Below are 20,567 nucleotides of genomic sequence, written 5' to 3'. Positions count from 1 at the left end.
ACTGAGTAATTCAAGCTATTCTTTTTCCGTTCTCTCTCGAATCTAGACTTAAAAACCCTGATTTTGTAACTCCCAATCCACAGATTGTTAAGTTCACCTAACAGTTTTCCTTCATTCTCAACGTCATTGAAGCGGACGAAACCAAAAGGTTTTCCCCTAAGATCGCGCTTTTTCGGACAAAACACATCTGCCGGTTCCATAACCGAGCCGCACTTTCTTCTTAAAAAATCAATGCTGCAGTCCTCCGGTAGGTTGTGGAAGAAGAAGGTTGTCATGTTCGATCTCAGCGGTTGCCGTCCATTGGAGTCACTTTGCCATTTTGTCGCTTCGCCGTTCCTTTTGTCACCTTGCCTTCTCCAGGGGTTAGGGTTCCAAGATTTTGAATGGAACCTTTGGCAAGCCGGAGTTCTCATTTGCCGGAGAAGACCAGCCCTTCTCTTTCCCACCTCTCTCCACTCACTCTCTCCTCTCTCCATTTTTCATTCTTCACACATACATATTGTCTTGAGAAATTGTAAAATTAACTATTAGTTTACCAATACACATGCCTTTACTACTAGTAAATCGAAGCGTAGTAATATTATATCTACACGTACACTATATATATATATATATATATATACATGATGATCAAATAATATATTGTTGAAATTGATGGTTTTTAATATTTGTATAATCTGATTCAAAATAACAAGTTCTGTTTTGGTTACGTTTAGATTCAAATATGAGTATTTTCATACAAGATCGTGTGCATGCAAACTTGTTGATCACAATTTGAATTAATAAATAAATTTATATTTTTTTTCGACCATGTCAAAGGCTAAGTTCGAATTGAAGAAATATGGATTATTTATCTTTTGAGAGGGAAAAAATGACAACTTTATTCATGAAATGTCATCCTTTACAACATCCCTAAACCAACATGGCGCCGGCCAATCATCCTTCCAACAAACAAAATGCGTAATACTCTTGGCAAACCGAGCCAAATAATGGGCCGCCCTCGTTCCCAAACGATATGCATAAAACACACCAATCAACATGTTCTTGCGTGCTGTCGTCTATATGATCTCTCGAATATCCTTCGATAAAAATAGTTGGTCGTCCTCTGCGCTAGCCACAACTCGAGCCGCAAACGAGAGTCTAGCTGTGTGGATCTCAAATTCTCAATGGAAAAAGAGAAAGCTCCACACAAAAGACAATACCAAACACAACCGCTATAACTTCAGCAAGACTACTCTCGTTTGCAGATGGTTGTGTGGGCTTCGCCATGGCTACCACAATCTCTCCGTGATGATTCCGAGCAATAATACCAACACCAAAGGCATTAGCGTTTCTGTTATAAACGATTTATTAAGGTATAATATATATTTTATCAAAAGACTTAAATTACACTATGAAGCCTGCATATATTTCTTAACTTCGGACTACAAAATTGATTTGCTATAAAAAGTAGGGTTAATTGTTTATATATTACTGAAATTTTATTAAATAATGATTTTGCATAATAATTGATAATAAAAATAGATTAAAATCAAAATAGTAATTTTATAGGAATTGCTTTGTCATAAGATTGCTTGCATAAACAGTTCAATAATTACCACATGATCAAACTTTGAAGTTTATATGCAAAATCAAAATTTGAGGTGATGCACCACAATAATTGAATAAAGTACATTAATCTTGCAAAATAATTATTATCATCTAATTAAACAAGAAATATTAAGAAAATGAACATCCCGATTTAATATAATACTACTACTCCTTATTTTATACTAATTCAAATATTCATTTCTGTGCCACAATTGACAACCATTTTGGTTGGAATTGGGGTTAATTTGGATTTATTTACTCCCAAAATGTCTGCCCTTTCAACCTAATAATATTCATCTCCTAAATCATGATCATGTCACGCCCTATCTTATCCCAATTAACTTTTTATTCTTTTACTTATAGTATTTTGAAATAATTATTCAATTCCAACAACCCACTTTGTTAAGCACACGATTTTAATTTATAAAGTTCGTTGGAATCAGCAAGTGGGAATGGCTTTAAATATTAGTAAGATTTATGAAACCTAAAAAATTGACTACTTTTGGAGTTAGAAAAATATAATGGCGTGAAGAAACTTATATATTCGATAAACATATCAATATCATATAAATATTCTTTTTATTTCCTTGCAATAATTTGTCCAGAAATTTGGTCAATAAGAAAATGCTAAGAGATAATTATATGTTCAAGGTTATCCCCTGTAAGCAAGTGAAAGGCCGCGGTGTCACGACGACGGCTAGCGAATTGAACAACGATGGGGCGGTGAGGGGCGGATAAGCGGCGGTGACGACCTTTGCTTTAACTTGGTGCAATGCGCCAAGGGTTGCCGGTGTATGGGTGGGGGGCGCGCGGTGGTTGTGGATCAAGTTGCGGCATCGACGAATGCGAAAGATGACCAGATTTTGGAATTAATAAAATTAGAGCATTTGATTTTTAATAAATTTTTATTTTGAATATAAATTTTAAAATATTTATTAAAATGATTTAATTATTAATTTTCTCGTTTTTCACATAAATTACTCAACAAATTACTCGATAAATTTTAAAATTACTCAACAAATTCTCATTTTGCAGATAATTTTTTTATGAATTAATTAATTATTCACTCTTTTAGTGCTTTTTTTTTGTAAGTAAAATTCATTAAACCACGCACGAGGGGTGCAACCCAACAATGATACATGAGGAAAGAAGACAAACAAAAGGAAGCACACTATCCTAGTACGCCTAGGCAAGCAGAAGGATTGCAAATGCAATCGCCCAAACAAAAACAAAAAATATTAGGTGAAAGATTAGAAATCCAAAACCAAAATCTAATTTTTATAATCTCGACCAAGTCCTCGCTGCTACCAGACAAGCTCTTGAAAATAACCCCGTTTATACGGATCCACAAATTCCACACAACACAAACCCAAAGAGCCTTCCACATCTCAGAGGAACTTTTTTTCCTTACTAAACTCACACTCCCTCCGTCCCAGTTTTTAGTATCCAACTTTTCTTTTTTGGCTGTCCCACATTTTGGTATCCATTTCTATTTTTAGTAAAAGTAGGTGGGGCCCTTACTCCACTTTAATTATTTTAACTCTCACATAAAATGTGGGACCCTTATTCCACTCACAACACATCAATAACTTTATTAAAACCCGTGCCGTTCTCAACTGGATACCAAAAGCCGGGACGGAGGGAGTATGATTTTGAAAATGGCAGTTGGGGTTGCAATGGCCAACATAATGGAGCCCAAACCAATTATGACAACAAACCCATATCATGTGAGCAAACGTACACGAAAAAAAAAAAGATGCTCGATTGATTCACAATCAAGTAAACAAATAGGGCAACTGTCATCATTGTTGTTGTTGATAATTCCTCTTTTCAAATGGTTGTGTCGAGTCGAAATTTTATTATGAAAAAGCTTCCAACAGAACGCCGATGCTATGTTTGGGGCGGATTTGCACCAAATGTATTTACACATTTCGTCAATAGTGCTTCCTTGGTCAGCTTGCCTTTCAATATACTTGATGCTGATTTTGATGAGTATGCTCCATTGTTATCTGCATCCCATCTCCACTTATCCTCTTTATCCCGAATTAGCTTAAACCTGTCAATGTGAAGAATCTTAACAGACAACAGATCTTGTTTCCACTCAAAAAGCTCTCTTCTCTATCGCCACTCCCACTCCCACTCCCATTCATTACAGTCCCAAACTCCTTTATCTTGGACGAGAACATCTTTATCAATTGTAACCATGAACAACCTATTGAACGATGTTGTCAAACTGTTATCCCCTGCCCCATTTATCATGCCAAAAATACGTCTTATCCCATTTCTTCATGTACTTCCCGATATTTACCTTAAACTAACCATTGGTGAGTACATATTTACATAGGTCTCTCCACCAAATAGAACCTCTATTTGTCTTCCAATTATCATTCTTCTTGACCTTACACTCCCCCCCTTTACTCTCACCAGACTTTGACCTAAGTACTTTGTACCACAACGCCTCTATTTCCATCCTTAATCGCCATCCTCATTTTCCCAAGAGCGCTTAATTAAACCAGTCGACTATTTTAACTCCTATTCCCCATTCATCTTTTGATTTGCATACTTTATCGCAAGTCACTCACGCAATCTTCCTATTCCCCCCAACTTCCTCCCCCAAAGGAAATCTCTTTGGAGTTTAGAGATTTTTTGTTACTTCATTCACCCTCTTATAATTAAATTAATAAGATCATATGTGCGATGCACAACGATATTAAAGGGTTAATAGTATTTTATGTCCCGAACTTTCAGCGTTTTTCGCAAAATGTCCCAAACTTTCATTTTCTCCTAAAAAATCCTGAACTTTCATTTTTTTTCACAAAATGTCCGGCTATACAAATTAGGTGACAAAAAGATGAATTATCTCGTCGAAAGAAATATTTTGGGGACCGTCATTGTTGGAAAATGCTGAAAATTCGGGGGGTTTTTTTTTATCATCTTTCCGTCATCGAACTTTGTATATCGGGACATTTTATGGAAAAAATTGGAAGTTCATGATTTTTTAGGATAAAATGAAAGTTTGGGACATTTCGTGGAAAACGCTGAAAGTTCGGGACATAAAACACTATTAACCCGCTATTAAACAACATATTTAAATAAATAAATTTTAAAACATAATTAGAATATAAATAAATATAAAATATATTTTAAACATAAAATAAAAATAAAAACAATTCACATTAATTACATAGCTTAATGAAGAGAGAAAGAATAAAATATTGTGTGGGTGTGTTGGTCAAGCGGTAAGAGGTTAATGTCTAAGGTTAAAAGTTTCGGATTCGAGTCCCCTATGATGCGATCTTTGAATTTCTTTATTTAATACTGTTAATTTATTTAAAAAAATAAATATTTTTTTCATAACTTATCCGATTTACATTTATTTTTAATAATTTTTATATTATATTAAAGATCTTGTTATGAAATTAAATTTAAGACGCACATTGAATATTTTTTTTTATGAATCAAATTAGATATTTATAAAATAATTAAATTTTAAAAAATAAAGAAGTGAGAGAAAAATAGTGAAAAATTAGTGGGAGAAGAGAGAAAGAAATAGAAAAAAAAAATGAAGGGGAAAACTCTATATTTATATAGATTAAATTAAATTAAATCAATCCACATTTGATACAATATAGACACGTATACAGAATATGAAGGTAAAGCTGAATTTGGTAAACTTCAGTTGAACTGAGACGATTCTGTTCAAGCTCCCCTAATTCTGTCAATGGCGAAAAATTTGAACTATCTTCTTCCACCAGTTCGTCAGAGTGATCATCATTCTCCCCCAGAAAAAGGAAAAGCAAAAGAGAAAACTCTTCCAATCATCCTAACGTCCAAAAAGAAGGAAAAGCAACGGACAACAACTCATCCATGCTTGCTCTGCTACTAGGCTTTGCGCTCTCTTACATAGTTCAACTTCTTTTTAATTGCATCTATGTGATCGTGAGTGCGATTAACTGTGTGTCTACTCTTGTTAAATGTGTAGCCTATGTTTTGATTGTCTGTGGTCGTAGTTGTAGTTGTAGTTGTGTGATGGCCCTGAATTCCTGATCCTGAATGTGAATGATAAAATTCAAATCAATTGCAAAAACGCACGATAACTGCTTGAGTTTCTGGGTTCAGTAAGTTGATTGTGCTGAATTCTGTGTTTTGGGAGTGGAATTGGGGTCCGGCAGCGGGAACCGTTTCATTGTACCAGAAATTCCGCATTTGGATCGTAATTGGTTCAATTTCGTTTGGGCTGAAGAACTCATTAAGAAAACTTTGTTTAGTCGTTTCATTTTAAGAATTCGGGGTTGCTTAGGGTTCTAGGTCATGTTGTACTATCACATTTTGATATTAAGTGTGAAAAGTATTCACCATTAGCATAGTGTCTGGATTTCTTCGGGCAATTAAATATGCTGTTCATATTCTTGTTGACTCGTTTTCATTTGGGCTGAAGAACTCATCAAGAAAACTTTGTTTAGTCGTTTCATTTTAAGAATTCAGGGTTGCTTAGGGGCTAGGTCATGCTGTGCTATCACATTTTCATATTAAGTATGAAAGGTATTAGTTTCAAAAAAAAGTATGAAAAGTATTCACCATTAGTATAGAGTCTGGATTTCTTCTGGCAATTATATATGCTGTTCATAGTCTTGTTGACTTGTTAAAAAATGCTCGTGCATTCCAGAGCCAGGTAGCATGTTGCTTTCTCTGGGAATGATAAGCATGGCCTAGCTGATGTAGATAATGTTTTGACTTGCAAGTTATATGGTGTTTATGTGGTTACTTGTTTAATTGAGCTATAAGTCTCCATCAGTTTTTATATTTTCTGAATTTGCCTCGCCTAAATCAAGACTTTGAAAAAGAGACACTTGTATAAGCAAATTCGAGAGTTTATCTGGGCTGCCAATAACTACTAGAACTTCCAGATCTAAAATATCTTATCCATGCTGGCCGTGCAATTCTGCCTATTGCTATGTTTTTATTTCTCGAGATTGTTTAAAATACCAAATGGACTAGAATTTAGGGAGTTTCTAGCAATAGCTTTCAGTATTCATTGGAGCAAGCTTGAGTAGAAAGTTGAATGTAAAGCCTATGAGAGATGCTGTTTCTATCAATTTTGTGCCATCACTTCCATTTTTTCCCCATCTGCTGATGCTGTATGGAAATTCCTTTGTGCAGTTGGCATCATGGTTTATGGCTTTGACAATTGTCGGAAGGTTACTATCAATGAAGTGCTGGACATACTGTTGGACTTGGCGGGTTGGTATATACTTGGCTAGCAGAGTGAGGTAGATCTTTTCCTGTCTGTTTCCATCTTATGTAGTTTAATGCTTAACTAGATGTCTTCATTTTATACTTGGATTCTAGAACCTTGGCTTACTTTTCTTTATCCTAATATTTTTTCGCTCTTTTGGTAGAAATTGTACTGAAATGGGAAAGTCTTGTGTGGAAGAATTGCCCTAAGATTTTTCTTTCTTCTTATTATAGGCTAGTGGATTACTGAAATGACTAGCAAGAAGACACTTACGCGTGTTTGATTTTTGGTTAATTATAGTTTATGGCCTGACCTTTAGCCCTAGTTGCAAAAATAACTCGATCTCTGAAATACTGCAAAAATAGCCCGATCTTTGGGTCCGAGTTTCAAATATAGCCCAGGACTATATTTCCGGGCTGACAATTCAGTCATGGAAAGTTCGAATTCGGTGTTGATACTCTGATTTATTTTGTTACTTTTGTAAACTACTTGGAAATTATTTTCCAATTGAGTATCAAAACGGCGTCGTTTTGATGCCCAAAAAATATCAAAACGACATCGATTGAAAAATATATTTCTGCATAATTTACAAAATAAATCAGAATATCCACGTCGGATTTGGTCCGGGCCTTCCACGTCATTATTTTGAGTCCAAAAATTAAGGCTCGGCTGCTCGGGCGGTATTTGCAACTCGCGCCCAAAGGTTAGACTAGTTTTGCAACTCGCCACAAAGATTTGCCATAAACTATAATTAAATTTAGATCATTAAAATATGTGTTTAAAATGAATTTATAAAAATGATGCAGTTATTACTAAAATATGTGTACGACTAGGTAGGGGTGAGTATTTGGATTTTAGATCAATTTTTTTGCTAATCCGATTCGAAAATCCGAAATTTTCTTAAAATTCAATCTGATCAGAATCATATTATCCAAATAATTTTTTTATTAAAACTTGTGCCATGGTCAACTATGTATATTTATGGGGGATGGAGGGAGTATCTAACTTATATAAAAATAAATTTATTTTTCCAAACATGATAACTTATTATTCATAATCTCTCATTTCCAATTTAGAAAATTCTTGAAAGGTAAGATTTCCATATATGAGTATAATTTACGTTTCTGCATTTATTGAAAATCAAATTACAAAAAATAGTTTACGTTATTATCTTAAATATCAAAATTGGTAGAATGTCACAAGGGGTAATTAGTGATTTGAATTCTTTAAGTTTAGAATGACATATATGGTACTATAGAGTTTTTTAATTTTTTAGGGGAGAAAGAATAAACTAATAGTTTATCCAAAAAATATTACTTATAACTGGAAGTATAATAAGACTTTTAACGTGCACAATACTTAAATCATGGTTTTAACAAATACATACGGCAGGGTAAAGTAACACTTATATTTTTAGTTTATTATTGCCCAAAGCTACATATGGAAGCGGCAAATGTAGTTGATATTAAGGTTGTGGAAGAGGCACCATTTTGTATTCAACAAAAGGCAAAGAAAAGAAGAGATGTAGAAAATTAAAGGAAAAGATGGCATTGTCTTGAAATAACTAAATATACATTATGATTAATTGTTCTTATGTTTTTATGATAGTTTGTAACAGTAAATGTTGTTTTCCAACAGTATGCAACATTTATTTGAAATGCATTGGACACTTTAGTTTACTTCAATTCAGAAATATTTAAATGTGCCCTTATAATTTATGTTGGATCAAGTTTTGCAAGTGAACAGACAATCTGGATACTCTATTGAACATTTCATCTTATAGCAATTAATCTATCAATATATGTGTGATTACATTTTAGTATTTTACAACAATAAAGATCAACATCATATAGAAACAAGTACGCAAAACTATGTTAGTAGTTACAAGGTTGTCTTTGTAATTTTTTTCCTATCCATTCTGTTATTTGATTTTCCGCAAAGGTCTCAACCATCACATATTTTTATTTAGAGTTATCACCTCAAATAGAAATTAGTGGTTGTAATCACAATGCAATATTAAAATCTCTTCTCAAAGGGAGGAAAAGTGTTGTTAAAAACTAGTGAAGGAAAAAGAATCTGGTTTAGAATACGTTAATGCTGATTTTGGCAGAATGGAGTTAAGCTTATGAAATATATCTCTTATGTCACTTTCAATTTTCAAGAGCATAATTCCCCCTGCCAAAATCTGCTGCATGCCTTTGACATTGGAGATAAAAGAAATTCCTCTTTATAACAAAAAAAAAGGCATGTTTCAGTGGCTGGTTTTGGTAAAGATCTGATTAAATCTAAGCCCAATTTCTATCTGTGAAAGGCAATTCAAGAGTCTCGTTACAAAAGAGTGCTCATCATTTTATCTTTTTCTTTAAATTTGAATTTCATATTCAGTTTGGGGAATCTGATCTTAAGCCTTCCCTCAAGATTTTCAACTGACATACCTGAAAATCTGGTTGCCGTTTCCATCTTCATGCATTCCCCTTTTTGACAGGGATCATTTTCTTGATTTTGGGTTTTTTTCTTCTTCTCATCTTTGACTTTGGGAATTGTCTTTTAGTTTTATTTGTTGGTTCAAGAAAATATTTGTTCTTGAACCGCGAGCCTTTCGATTGCTTTTGATTCTTCTTCCAGGAGATCGGTTTTTTTTCCCCCCTCAATTTCAACTTTGCGCTTGGGCTACCCATTTTTGGAATGATTCTGACCTTTTCCCCCGAAAATTAGGTGAGAATTGTTTCTTGATTATTGTACGGTTTTCCTATTTCACTTGTGGAAAACATTCAAAATTATATGTATATGTATGTGTATGTGTATTTGTATATGTATCAAAATTATATGTATTTGTATATGTATGTGTATATGAATGCATGTCTGCATGCATTCGAATCTTTAAGGTATAGGGGAATTTGGACTGCGAGAATTTGAAGTGAGTTCAAGCTTTTGTTCAGATACAAAACATGAGTATCATCATTATTTGAATAACTTAAATAAGAGACTTGTATTGATGTGCGTTTGTCTTTCTATCTCCAGATACAAATCTAGTTGTTTATACACCTGGATGCAATATGATGGCTAACAGCTGCACGGTGATGTCCCAATCAGAGATTACTTCTCTAAAGGACGCACTTTGTGCTCAGCAAAAGCTTCTGCAGAAACTTTACAATGAGTTGGAAGCAGAAAGAGAAGCTTCCGCCACTGCAGCTAGCGAAGCTTTATCTGTGATATTGCGTCTACAAGGAGAGAAGGCCGCCGTCAAGATGGAGGCGGAGCAGTACAAGAGATTGGCGGAGGAGCGGATGTGTCACGCGGAAGAATCCTTTGCCCTAATTGAAGATATGATCACTGAGAAAGAAATGGAGGTGGCCGAGTTAGATTATCAAGTCCAAACCTACAAGTACCAGTTGATGAGCATGGGTTTTGATGTTCCTTCCAGCGACGATATCGCCATTCCTGAAAACCTTTTCCATAGAAACGAGTGTCTAGCCGGGGAGACGAGCCTTCACTCCAAGTGTAAGAAGGCTCTGTTTGAATTGGAAAGCTCCACCAGCGCAGATCTAGATTTCAGTTCCAAGCCTGTCGAGGAGGAGCAGTTGGGCCACGAGACAAACGAGTTCGCCTCGTTTGTGTCGGACTCAGAGAAGCTCAAGTTTGATACCTCGGCTCATGATCAAGGCATGTCTTCTTATGCTGAGCAGATTAAGGATTTAGAGGTGCGGATAAAAGAGATGACCGGAGCTGATGTCACCGGCTTCATGAGTGAAGCCCCGACTCCAGCCATTTCTAAACGCTCAAGTGCAGCAAATTTACCTTCTCTGCCCAACTTGGCTACCTTACTGAACGAGACAAGGATACCATCACAGCTAAGCACTGGCACTTCATACGAGCCAAATAAATTAGGCGTTGTGGATGATATTGGCCAGATTAAGCATCCAGGAAATCCATCAGAAACCACTAAAGCTGTTCATTCCCCTCGTCCTCCAACAATCCATGATGTTTTTGAGGTTCCGCAGGTTGAGCAGGAACCCACGTCTTGTGAATCATCAAGCGAAGACAGACAAAAGGAAGCTTCTGAAGACAATGAGCTCCTTGAAATCCAAGTTGAAGCTCACCCAGAATCTGTTAAACAGATAACTAAAGATGAACCGGACTGGATGAAGAAGCTCGTGCAGTCGACTGACGATGAGGTTCGGCAGGTTGATCAGGAGTCCACAGGCAAAGACGGACAAGAGGAAGTTTGTGAAGCTAGTGAGATCCTTGAAAGCCAAGATGTAACTCACCCTGAATCTGTTAAAAAGCTAGCGAAAAACGAACCTGACTGGCTGAAGAAGCTCTTGGAGTCGGCTCACCATGAGAAAAATTTATGTAAACCAAGTGATGTTGCTGCTATCGATCGTGGAATTGTGCAACCTACAACAAGTGTTGCTGTTGCTTTTGTATCTGAATCCAATTTAGATAAACCTGAGATGAGTCAAGAGATCATTGAAGGTGAGAGGCCGGCACAAGCACAATCTTCTGAGAGAGATGAAGAGCTGAAACTGTTGAAAAAGATCTGGGAGAAATTAAATTTGCTACAGAATGAGATTGTGCTTCAGAAAGTGAAGAAATCTATTGCAGAAGACGAACCGTCCTTGCAACCTTTAGCTGAGGTACACATCGTTATTCTTTATTGAATTTAGGTTTAATTGCCCGTAAATACACGAACTTTTATTTTTTTGAAATTTAACCTGAGTTCAAAGTTTGCTGGCTAATATCTTGATTGTTGAGCTAATTGTTAAAATAGGACCATAACTTTCAGTGTTTTTCAGAAAGATGACTATATATTACGGAATTTGAAAATGAGGACTATATGTTACGGAATTTGAAAATGAGGACTATAGCTTCCATTTTTACATTTTGCACTCATATTTCGGGCCGTAATGAAAGGTATATTTTTATTTTGATGTGTTAAATAAGAGTGTAAATGTAAAAATGAAAGTTATAGTCCTCATTTTCAAATCCATAACATATAGTCCTCATTTTCAAATTTCCTTAATATATAGTCCTCTTTCTGAAAACACTGAAAGTTACGATCTTGCTTTAACAATTAGCTCCTTTATTGTTTGAGGTTCGATGGGAAATCCGAAAGTATCATTGGAAAGCTCTTGACGTTATTTTTTCTAATGATACCTATATTGTTGGGTTTTTGTCGGCGAAAAATGGCATGAAAAGTTAATGTCATGAAACTCTAAATTTTTTTCGATTATTTTCGGTGATCAAAACCAACAATATGGGTCTAATTAGATACCTATAGTCAAGAGAATGGTACCTTTAAATTGCCCATCGAACTACAAACAATCGAGTTATTGGCCAATGAACTTTTTGACTCATGCCAAATTTCAAAAAATAAAAAGTTTACCAAAATTTATAAACTTTTCCTGCTTCTGTTACCAAGTATCACAAAGCTAAAGCTTACCTTATTCCGATGTTTTCTGGTCCACTGATGCTTGATACAGATGATGGTCTCCTTTTGGCTTTGATGAAGCAGTAAGTAAACCCAGAAATCTGACTTTCACATTCAGACATCTCTATGGCATCATCTGAGAATGTCGCCTCTCTCTCTCTCGTACAGAATGTGTATATTCTGCCTCACCGACACCTGATTCGTGTAAAAGAATCTCACTTATGACGAGAGTATTATCAGCTGCATGCATGCTGTTCACTTGTACAGATTCAGTAGTCTCAATTTTTTTCTACTTACAGAAGAGAGTTTTTTTTCTTTTTCACACTTTCTGATGTATAAACCAGTATTTGGAAAGCCTATTCATCGTCGTGAGCCACGATATTCCGGTTGGCGTCGTACGATGTAACTGTGTAATAGCCTTTACACAAGATGCTTGTTTTATGCTAATAGTTTTCCAGTTTACGAATTGGTTATTCACTATTCTCTGCTTCCTTCTAGTTACTCTGAATCAAGTGTGAATTGGTTATATATTCACTATTCTTTGCTTCGTTTTAGTTACTGTGCGTGAATCAAGTGTGATTTCAGCGTTTTCCATAAAATATTCCGTCAGTACAAAATCAGGCGATGTGCCGGGTGTAATATTTTGGGGACCGTTATTATTGGAAAATCATGTTAAGGACACAACTATTGTTAGAAATGCTAAAAGTCCAGGATTTTTTGCCATATTTCCATCACAAAATTTTGTACTATAACATGACATTTTATAGAAAACGTTGAACATTTGGGATTTTTTGAAGGGTTTATGATCAAAAAATACTCGAACTTTGGAAAAAGTTGTAATTTTCACATGAACTTTTAATTAAGTAAAAAAATACATGAATTTCTATTTTTATTGCAATTTTCACCTGAGTTTGACTTTCGGTGAAATTAGAACTTAGTTGGCAGTCGGAAGTTCACCTGATGCTGGTCTATTTTCTGATGATGAGAAGTATTTAGAAGCTCGGAAGTCTAAGAAGACAAAAATTAATATATATGACTTAATTTCGACTGTTAATTAGTCTCTAATTTTGTTGAAAGTCAAATTTATGTGAAAATTGCAACAAAAATATAAATTTATGTAGTTTTTTGCTTAATTGAAAGTTCAAATAAAAATTACTACAATTTTTTCAAAGTTCGTGTATTTTTTTGCTATAACTCATTTTTTTAAATAACAAAGGTTCAAAATATTTTATAGAAAATAATGAAAGTTAAAGGACGTAAAACACTATTAACTCTTAAAATTTTTGATATTTCTGCTTGATAATCTAATTGTGCATTGGCTCAAATGTCTGATCTTCAGTTTACGAATCACTTAAAATATCTATGATGCGACATTATGTTGCTTCTTGTGTTACGAATTTTTTCCCCATTAAAACTTAGAATAAAGAATTGCTTTTTGAGATAGTCATATTGAGCAATGTAACTTAATATTTGATCATTTATTTTAACAACACAAATTTTGATCATTTTTTTATAATTTCGAACTGCATTATCTTTAATTTGGGTAGAGCGGATCGGATTGCCGCGCGGGTTCGAATGGTACTTTTGGTTCTAATGTTATAAGTTATGCCAAAAGTACCAATAAAAAGCAAAAAAAAAAAAAAAAAAAATACTAAGTAATTTACTGTAGTACTTACTTTTGACACTAATGTTATAATTTGTGCCAAAAGTACCAAATTATTTAAACAAAATAAGAATATTAGTGACAAAAGTACCAACAGAAATTAAAAAAACCAAGTAATTTGGTATTTTTGGCACAAATGATAATATTAGTGCCAAAAGTACCAAATTACTTGGTTTTTTTAATTTTTGTTGGTACTTTTGATACAAATTATAACATTAGTGCCAAAAGTATCACCTGAACCCGCGCCCAACCTGATCCGATCCGCCCAAATTAAGGGCAATACAGTTCAAAATTGTAAAAAATGGTCAAATTTTGTGTTTTTAAGACGAAGGGCCAAATATTGAGTTTCGATCCCCAATATAACTGTATGAGTGCATATTCTCTAGAATAAAACTAGCATGACATTTTAGAGTAGTGTTATTTGGATAAAAATTTGTCCGGACAAAAAAATGTTAAATACTTTAAAAAAACTGATTTTTTTTTAAAAATTTTGGTTCAAATTTAAAAATGATTTAGTTAGTTTTATTGTTTTTTTCACATTGTAGTTTTTTGTAATTTTTTTAACATTTTTTTAAATTTTTTGTAGTAGTTCTTTTGTACTTTAAAAATAATAAAAAATAAAAAGTTATTAAAAAATTACGAAAAACTATAATGTGGAGAAAACAATAAAACTAACTATTTTTTAATCAAAAGTTTTAAATAAATTTATTTTTAAAAATATTTAATTATATTTTGTCCAAATAGACATTTTAAGTCTGAAGAGCTCTATTTTCCAGTATGGCCAAATCTCCAAAAGTCATTCAAGTGGCAGAAAAAAAAATACTTGGATTGTTTTGCAGTCACGTAAGAAATTTGAAAAAATGTGGTGATAGATTGACGAGTGACAAAGAAACAATGGATTACAAAAAGCAGTTTACGCAGATTTGTTAATGTTCCTTTGGGATCTTACCAGACAAAAAGTTTGCCTAGCTAGATCACCTACTTCCTATCTCCAACAAATGCAACAATTTTCAAATTGAATTTCCCATCGGATTTTTGTTCAAACTGAATCTAATCAAATTTAATTTGTAATTTTTTGACAATAAAAGATCTGAATCAAATAGAATTATTCAAAAGTTTAGAATCAAAACTGAAAGAACCCAAAAAAATCGAAACCAAATTATTTTTTTATAATTATTTATGATTTTATTTTTAAAATAGAGATAAATTATGCAACTGAAATTAATATTATGCGCATAATTCAGATTTCGATTTTATTCGATTTTTAAAATGCCAAACCAAACCACTCTGAATTTTGAAAAAAAAAAAATCGAACTGCACGAAATTTTATATTTTGATTTGATTTGATTTAGCTATTCAAATTCCAAATATTTTGCTCACCTTTATTAGTCGGCCGTTGCTTTTTAAAAATATAACTAACGTCTTGGATTTAAATTCCGCCTGCGTGTGAGTAGTTTTCTCATTTTTGTGTGAATAGTGGTTTCGTCTGTATGTAGATTGTTTATTTGATTATAAAATAGATACCTCTTGTAATTTAAAAAAAAAATCAAACAAATTTATTAATTACACAATATTTTATTGATTGATTTACTTTCTAGGAGAACAAGAGCAAAACCTAAAAATACAAGAAAAAAATGAAAAAAGAAAAGAAAGAGGGAACAAATTACAAAATTATATATATATATATATATATATATATATATATATATATATGTGTGTGTGTGGGGGGGGGAGGGGTTTCTAATGATATTTCTATTTTTCATAAGAAATAAGAATAATGAATAAATTAATAAAATTTACAAATAAATCAATATAACTCACGAATAGTTATATCCAATTAATATGATGAAAATATCACCCCCTCCAGAATTTGAACTCACACGAGAATATTTATTCATGTGTTACATTGATTTATACATAGAAATTATTGACTTATTCGCGCATTTCATACGCATTCTAAATGCTCACAACATTTAATATATTTTCAACCAAACCGTTCTCTCTCAAGTAAGAACCACTAAATAAAATAAGAATGGAGAATAATTTTCAACTCCTTTGATTTTCAAGATATACGATGAAATGTTGTGCTACTACATACCTTATATGACCTCCTTATGTGAGCACCGTTCACGTTGTACATTCGTTAGCGTTATCTTCTTTGGTTTAGACATTTATTTTTATTCTAATACTTCATAAATTGTTATTGAGAATTTGAGATCATTAATTTTATGAATTACATAAAAATTGAAGTCATTTTTTTATGTAATTCATAAAATTAATGATCTCAATAACAATTTATGAAGTATTTACCTCTAATGTTACGAACTCTAAACTATGAATAATTTATTCATCAATAAATTTACTATAAATTTTCACAATCTAGGATTAAAAATGATTCTCTTATTTTATAGTACTATATATACGTAAACTCGTTTTAACTAATTTATATATATTTAAAAAATAAAATAGAAAAAGTACATCGTATATCCACATTGCCTTTATCCCTTTTGATTGGTAGATATGAGAGAGAATGGACTTTTCTCTTTTTGATTACTTATCACTAACTAATCATTGGATCGTCCAAACCATCCATAACTTAATTATATCTTTTCATTAATCGAGTGAATAAATTAAATTTGTTTACCATCGCCTCAAGCACTATGTCTGCCTTTTCGTCACTACCTCCATTCTCCACACAGCTTAATGATTCAAGAATTTCTTATTTTGTATGAATTATTTTTAGATAAATATCACTTTAAACTTCAAATTACTTATACACTATTAATTATATCATGAATTATGAAAAAATATATTTTAAAATTTTTAATTATCAATTTTATATTAATTGTGTCGTTCGTCTAAATTTTTTGACTTCGAAAATTTAACGTGGCTGGTCGGATGTGCTATATGTTTAGAATTATTATTTTTCTAACCTATATTGTACAAACCGACGTCATTATATGTATTACTAATTAAAAAATTAAAGAGTGAAAAATGCATGAAAGGTACAATTGATAGTTCATGGTATATAATTGTTAGTGTGAAAATAGTTTGAAGTTTAATACTCCCTCCGTCCCACTGTATGTGAGACATTTTTTTTGGACACGAAAATTAAAAAAAGTTTATTTTGTTTGTAGGTGAAAAAGTGAAAATGTGTTTAAAGAGTAAAATCTTTTCCAAAAAATGAGTTTTAGATACAGTGGGACGGAGGGGGTAAAATGCAATGATATATAATTAATTGTATTGGGACGTGGAGAAAGGGTCCATCATGTGATAAAAAGTTTTCATAAATGAAAAAAAAATATTTTTTGTGGACGTCTCAAAATAATAAAAATAAACTATTTTTTATAGACGGAGAGATTATGACACATAAAATGCTTATTTATAAGATAAAATAACATTTTGTAAACAGTATAAGAGCTTACAGGCTTTTAAAATATATTTGAGCACCTTCTAATTAAATCTGTTCTTTTTCTTTATGTAACCAAATGGCACGTACGATGTAAGTATTAGTTCTTTTTTTCTGTTTTTTTAAAGAGATGATGTAGTATTAGCTATGGATTTATAATTACTACATGCATACATATATAATACACACACGCGCACGTATATATAAGGATATGTATCAAGTGCGAATTAACTTAATTTCACTTTGTGACAATACATAGTAGTAGCATTTTTGATAAAATAAATAAGTTAAGTATCAATGTTCATAAAAAAATAAGTTTTGTAGCACATTTGACCTAAAGTACATAAGTACAAGTCAATAAAGTGAATGATAGTGACATATTACTTATTTTTTATTTAAAAATAACCAAATAAAACCAAAATCTGATTCTCTCTATCTCTATTCACGTTAAAATTACCAACTACTAAAACCAAATCGGATTCTCTCTCTCTCTATTCACGTTAAAATTAATTTCGTGATTTTATGTGATAAAAATTTGATTCTCTCTCTCTCATTTAAAAATAACAAAAATCACGTTAAAATCTGATTTAAAAATAACCAAAATCTGATTTTCTCTCTCTATTCACGTTTATGGCGTGATTTTATGTGATCTTATGGTTGTTGGGTGCATTTACACCAACTCAAAGTCATACACGACTTGTTAAGGAAACAACCTTAAATTCACGAAATTAAATGCTCCGTACACGGTTGCTGTGGGTAGTTAATGAAGGATACCAACCAAATGTTCATTCATCAGACATTTGAACAAGAAAGAAGAAGAAAATCCTCTCAATACACATACACGGCTGGTACACGGTTGCTCATAAATTCAAAAAAAATTCATCGAAATGCTTATATTACATAAGGTATGTGAAATATATATTTTTTTTTAAATTTCGACTGTACACGGTTAGTGTTCTTGAGTACACGGTTGTACACGGTTTGATTTTTAGTGAATTTTTGTTGTTTATTTCGATAATTATGTTATATATATGACTTATTACATGTTTTGGACTAAAAAACGGCCTCAAAAAACACTCTGTACGTAAATTACCTTATTTTTTAACCCTTAGTGTTCTGCCGTACACGATTAGGGTTTTCCGTACACGGTTGTGTACACGGTTGTACACGGAGGTCGATTTTGCTGTACACGGTTGGGTTTAATGTGATTTTGATGTTATGTTTAGCATGATTGTATATTCAGTTCATGTATTGGGGTACACGGTTTACTGTTTGTGTATTTAAATGTTGTATTTTTGTCGTTTTGAAGCAGATGTCGTTTCAAGCAATCGTTATACGGCACAGTGGTCAGTGGAAATTAACCGAGTATGAAGGCGGCGATGAGGTTGTCGTGTACGTGTCTAAGGAAGAGCTTTGTCATGCGAAGTTGATGCAAGAGTTGCACGATCAATTAAACGAGGATGGACGATCCACTTATATGCTTTTCTACATATCGACCACGGACGAAGGGCGAAAAATAAAAGTGGCTTTGAAGGCCGATTCAGATTTGAACCGGCTGATTTCCGAGCAGAAGAAATATCCCGTTGTTTACGTGATCGAGAAGGGCAAACAATCTGCGGCTCCGGTTTCTCAGAATCAGGAGCGGGTATATTATGAGGGACAGCGTTCTACTCTGTTTCCTATCGAGACGGACGTTGGAAGAAGTAGGGACGATTCATCGTCGCAGGAGGAGGAAGACGAGTCCGAGTCTTCGGATGAGGAAGAAGAGGCGATACGACGCAGAGAGATATTGGATTCAGTGTCGACTGAACAGGAAGCGTGGAGACAGACAGGGCCTCAGAATTTCACATCGGATTACCAACATTTCGCAAATTACCAACATAATTGTCTAAAAAATGCTAAAACCGTGTACCTAATAAACAAATTTAACAATACAAAACACAGAAACTCAAATTTTGACAAATATAGGCCACGGTTACTTACCGGATTCGGCGTCGGGTATTTTTCGCTCCTCCTTGATGTACTCGGGCGACTTCCTCGTTGTGCCTCTTCCCCATCGTAATCTGATTCCGTTGAACTCATAGTGGCTGGAGTTTCTTAGAGAGATAGGCGTGTATGGAGTGCACGGTGGGCGTGAGTTTGTTAGAGAAAGAGAGAGGCGTGCACGATGGGCGTGTATGGTTAGAGAAAGAGAGAGGCGTGTATGGTGAGTTTTTTAGGGTTTTTGTCTCTTTGTTTTTTGAATTTGGAAGATGCAAAATCAAATAATAATATAAGAGAGAGAGAGAGGCGTGTATAGTGCACGGTCTTCTCAAGGCGTGCATGAGATTCTTTTTTTTTTTGGGAATGATTTGAAACAAGATTCCCAACTTTTGACCACTTTTGGGCTGAATCAGCTGATCCTCACGATTCATGCAAGAAAAGAAACCCTAAACCCTAAAAGATATATCAAATCACGATTTTGGAGAGAGATAGAGAGAGACATAATAAGACAAAAAATAATATGTTGAGAAGATTCTGTGGACACGTTTTTTATTGTTTAAATAAAACAATTTTTTTTAAATAAGTCAAAGATTTGGTGGGGACCATTAAGAATGTGCTACAAAACTTATTTATTTATGAGGTGTGATAGTTAACTTATTTATTTTATTCAAATGGCTACATAAAAACTCACGCCCTTTCACTTTTATAATGTCTAAAATTCAATCTGAATCATTGCAAGTATAATTCACAATTGTCATCAAAGATGCATTAATTGTCTATTTAAAAATGCACTATCAGAAATAATGCATATTTGATATATATATAACACATGACTCTTATCTTATATATATAAAATAAATAAAATATGAACACACACACACACACACATATATATACACACACATATATATATATATATATATATATATTAAAAATCATTTAAAAATTAAAATAGCTAGGTAACAATGTAATATTTATATCAAACTTTAACAAAATACATTCACATAATATTATTAATATTGGGGATGAGGGAGACTTTTGTCATAGGGATTTAAGGGGGCTGAATTTGAAGAGGATGAGAAGTTAGGCAAGTGAGGGAGAAAAAGGCTTCAATGCTTGATTTTAGTAATTTATTAAGATTAATCAACAAATGCAATGATGATTAGATTATCAACTTGATGCAATGCAAACATAAGTGGAACGTGCAGGCAAAAAGTTTCATCCATACACACTCTTGTGCGTCACGGGTATTAAA

General features: G+C 33.2%; 1 protein-coding gene across 5 annotated transcripts; it reads left to right on the top strand.

Moving 5' to 3' along the window:
- Positions 1-5,199: 5,199 nt before the first annotated feature.
- LOC130988053 (uncharacterized) lies at positions 5,200-12,723 on the top strand. Of its 5 annotated transcripts, XM_057911810.1 has the most exons (5): positions 5,200-5,529; positions 6,751-6,860; positions 9,452-9,541; positions 9,848-11,463; positions 12,310-12,723. In XM_057911810.1, the coding sequence occupies exons 4-5, from the start codon at positions 9,883-9,885 to the stop codon at positions 12,331-12,333; spliced, it is 1,605 nt and encodes a 534-aa protein (XP_057767793.1). In that variant the 5' UTR covers positions 5,200-5,529; positions 6,751-6,860; positions 9,452-9,541; positions 9,848-9,882; the 3' UTR covers positions 12,334-12,723. The 5 variants fall into 5 exon arrangements, with proteins under 5 accessions (XP_057767793.1, XP_057767794.1, XP_057767792.1 ...); XM_057911811.1 differs by lacking the exon at positions 9,452-9,541; XM_057911807.1 differs by having other exon boundaries at positions 5,229-6,860.
- Positions 12,724-20,567: the final 7,844 nt, after the last annotated feature.

This window comes from Salvia miltiorrhiza, chromosome 6 (assembly GCF_028751815.1).
Source record: "Salvia miltiorrhiza cultivar Shanhuang (shh) chromosome 6, IMPLAD_Smil_shh, whole genome shotgun sequence".
Taxonomy (NCBI): Eukaryota; Viridiplantae; Streptophyta; class Magnoliopsida; order Lamiales; family Lamiaceae; genus Salvia; species Salvia miltiorrhiza.
Note: the sequence above shows the minus strand (reverse complement) of the source record. Positions and strands in the feature narration are given on the sequence as shown.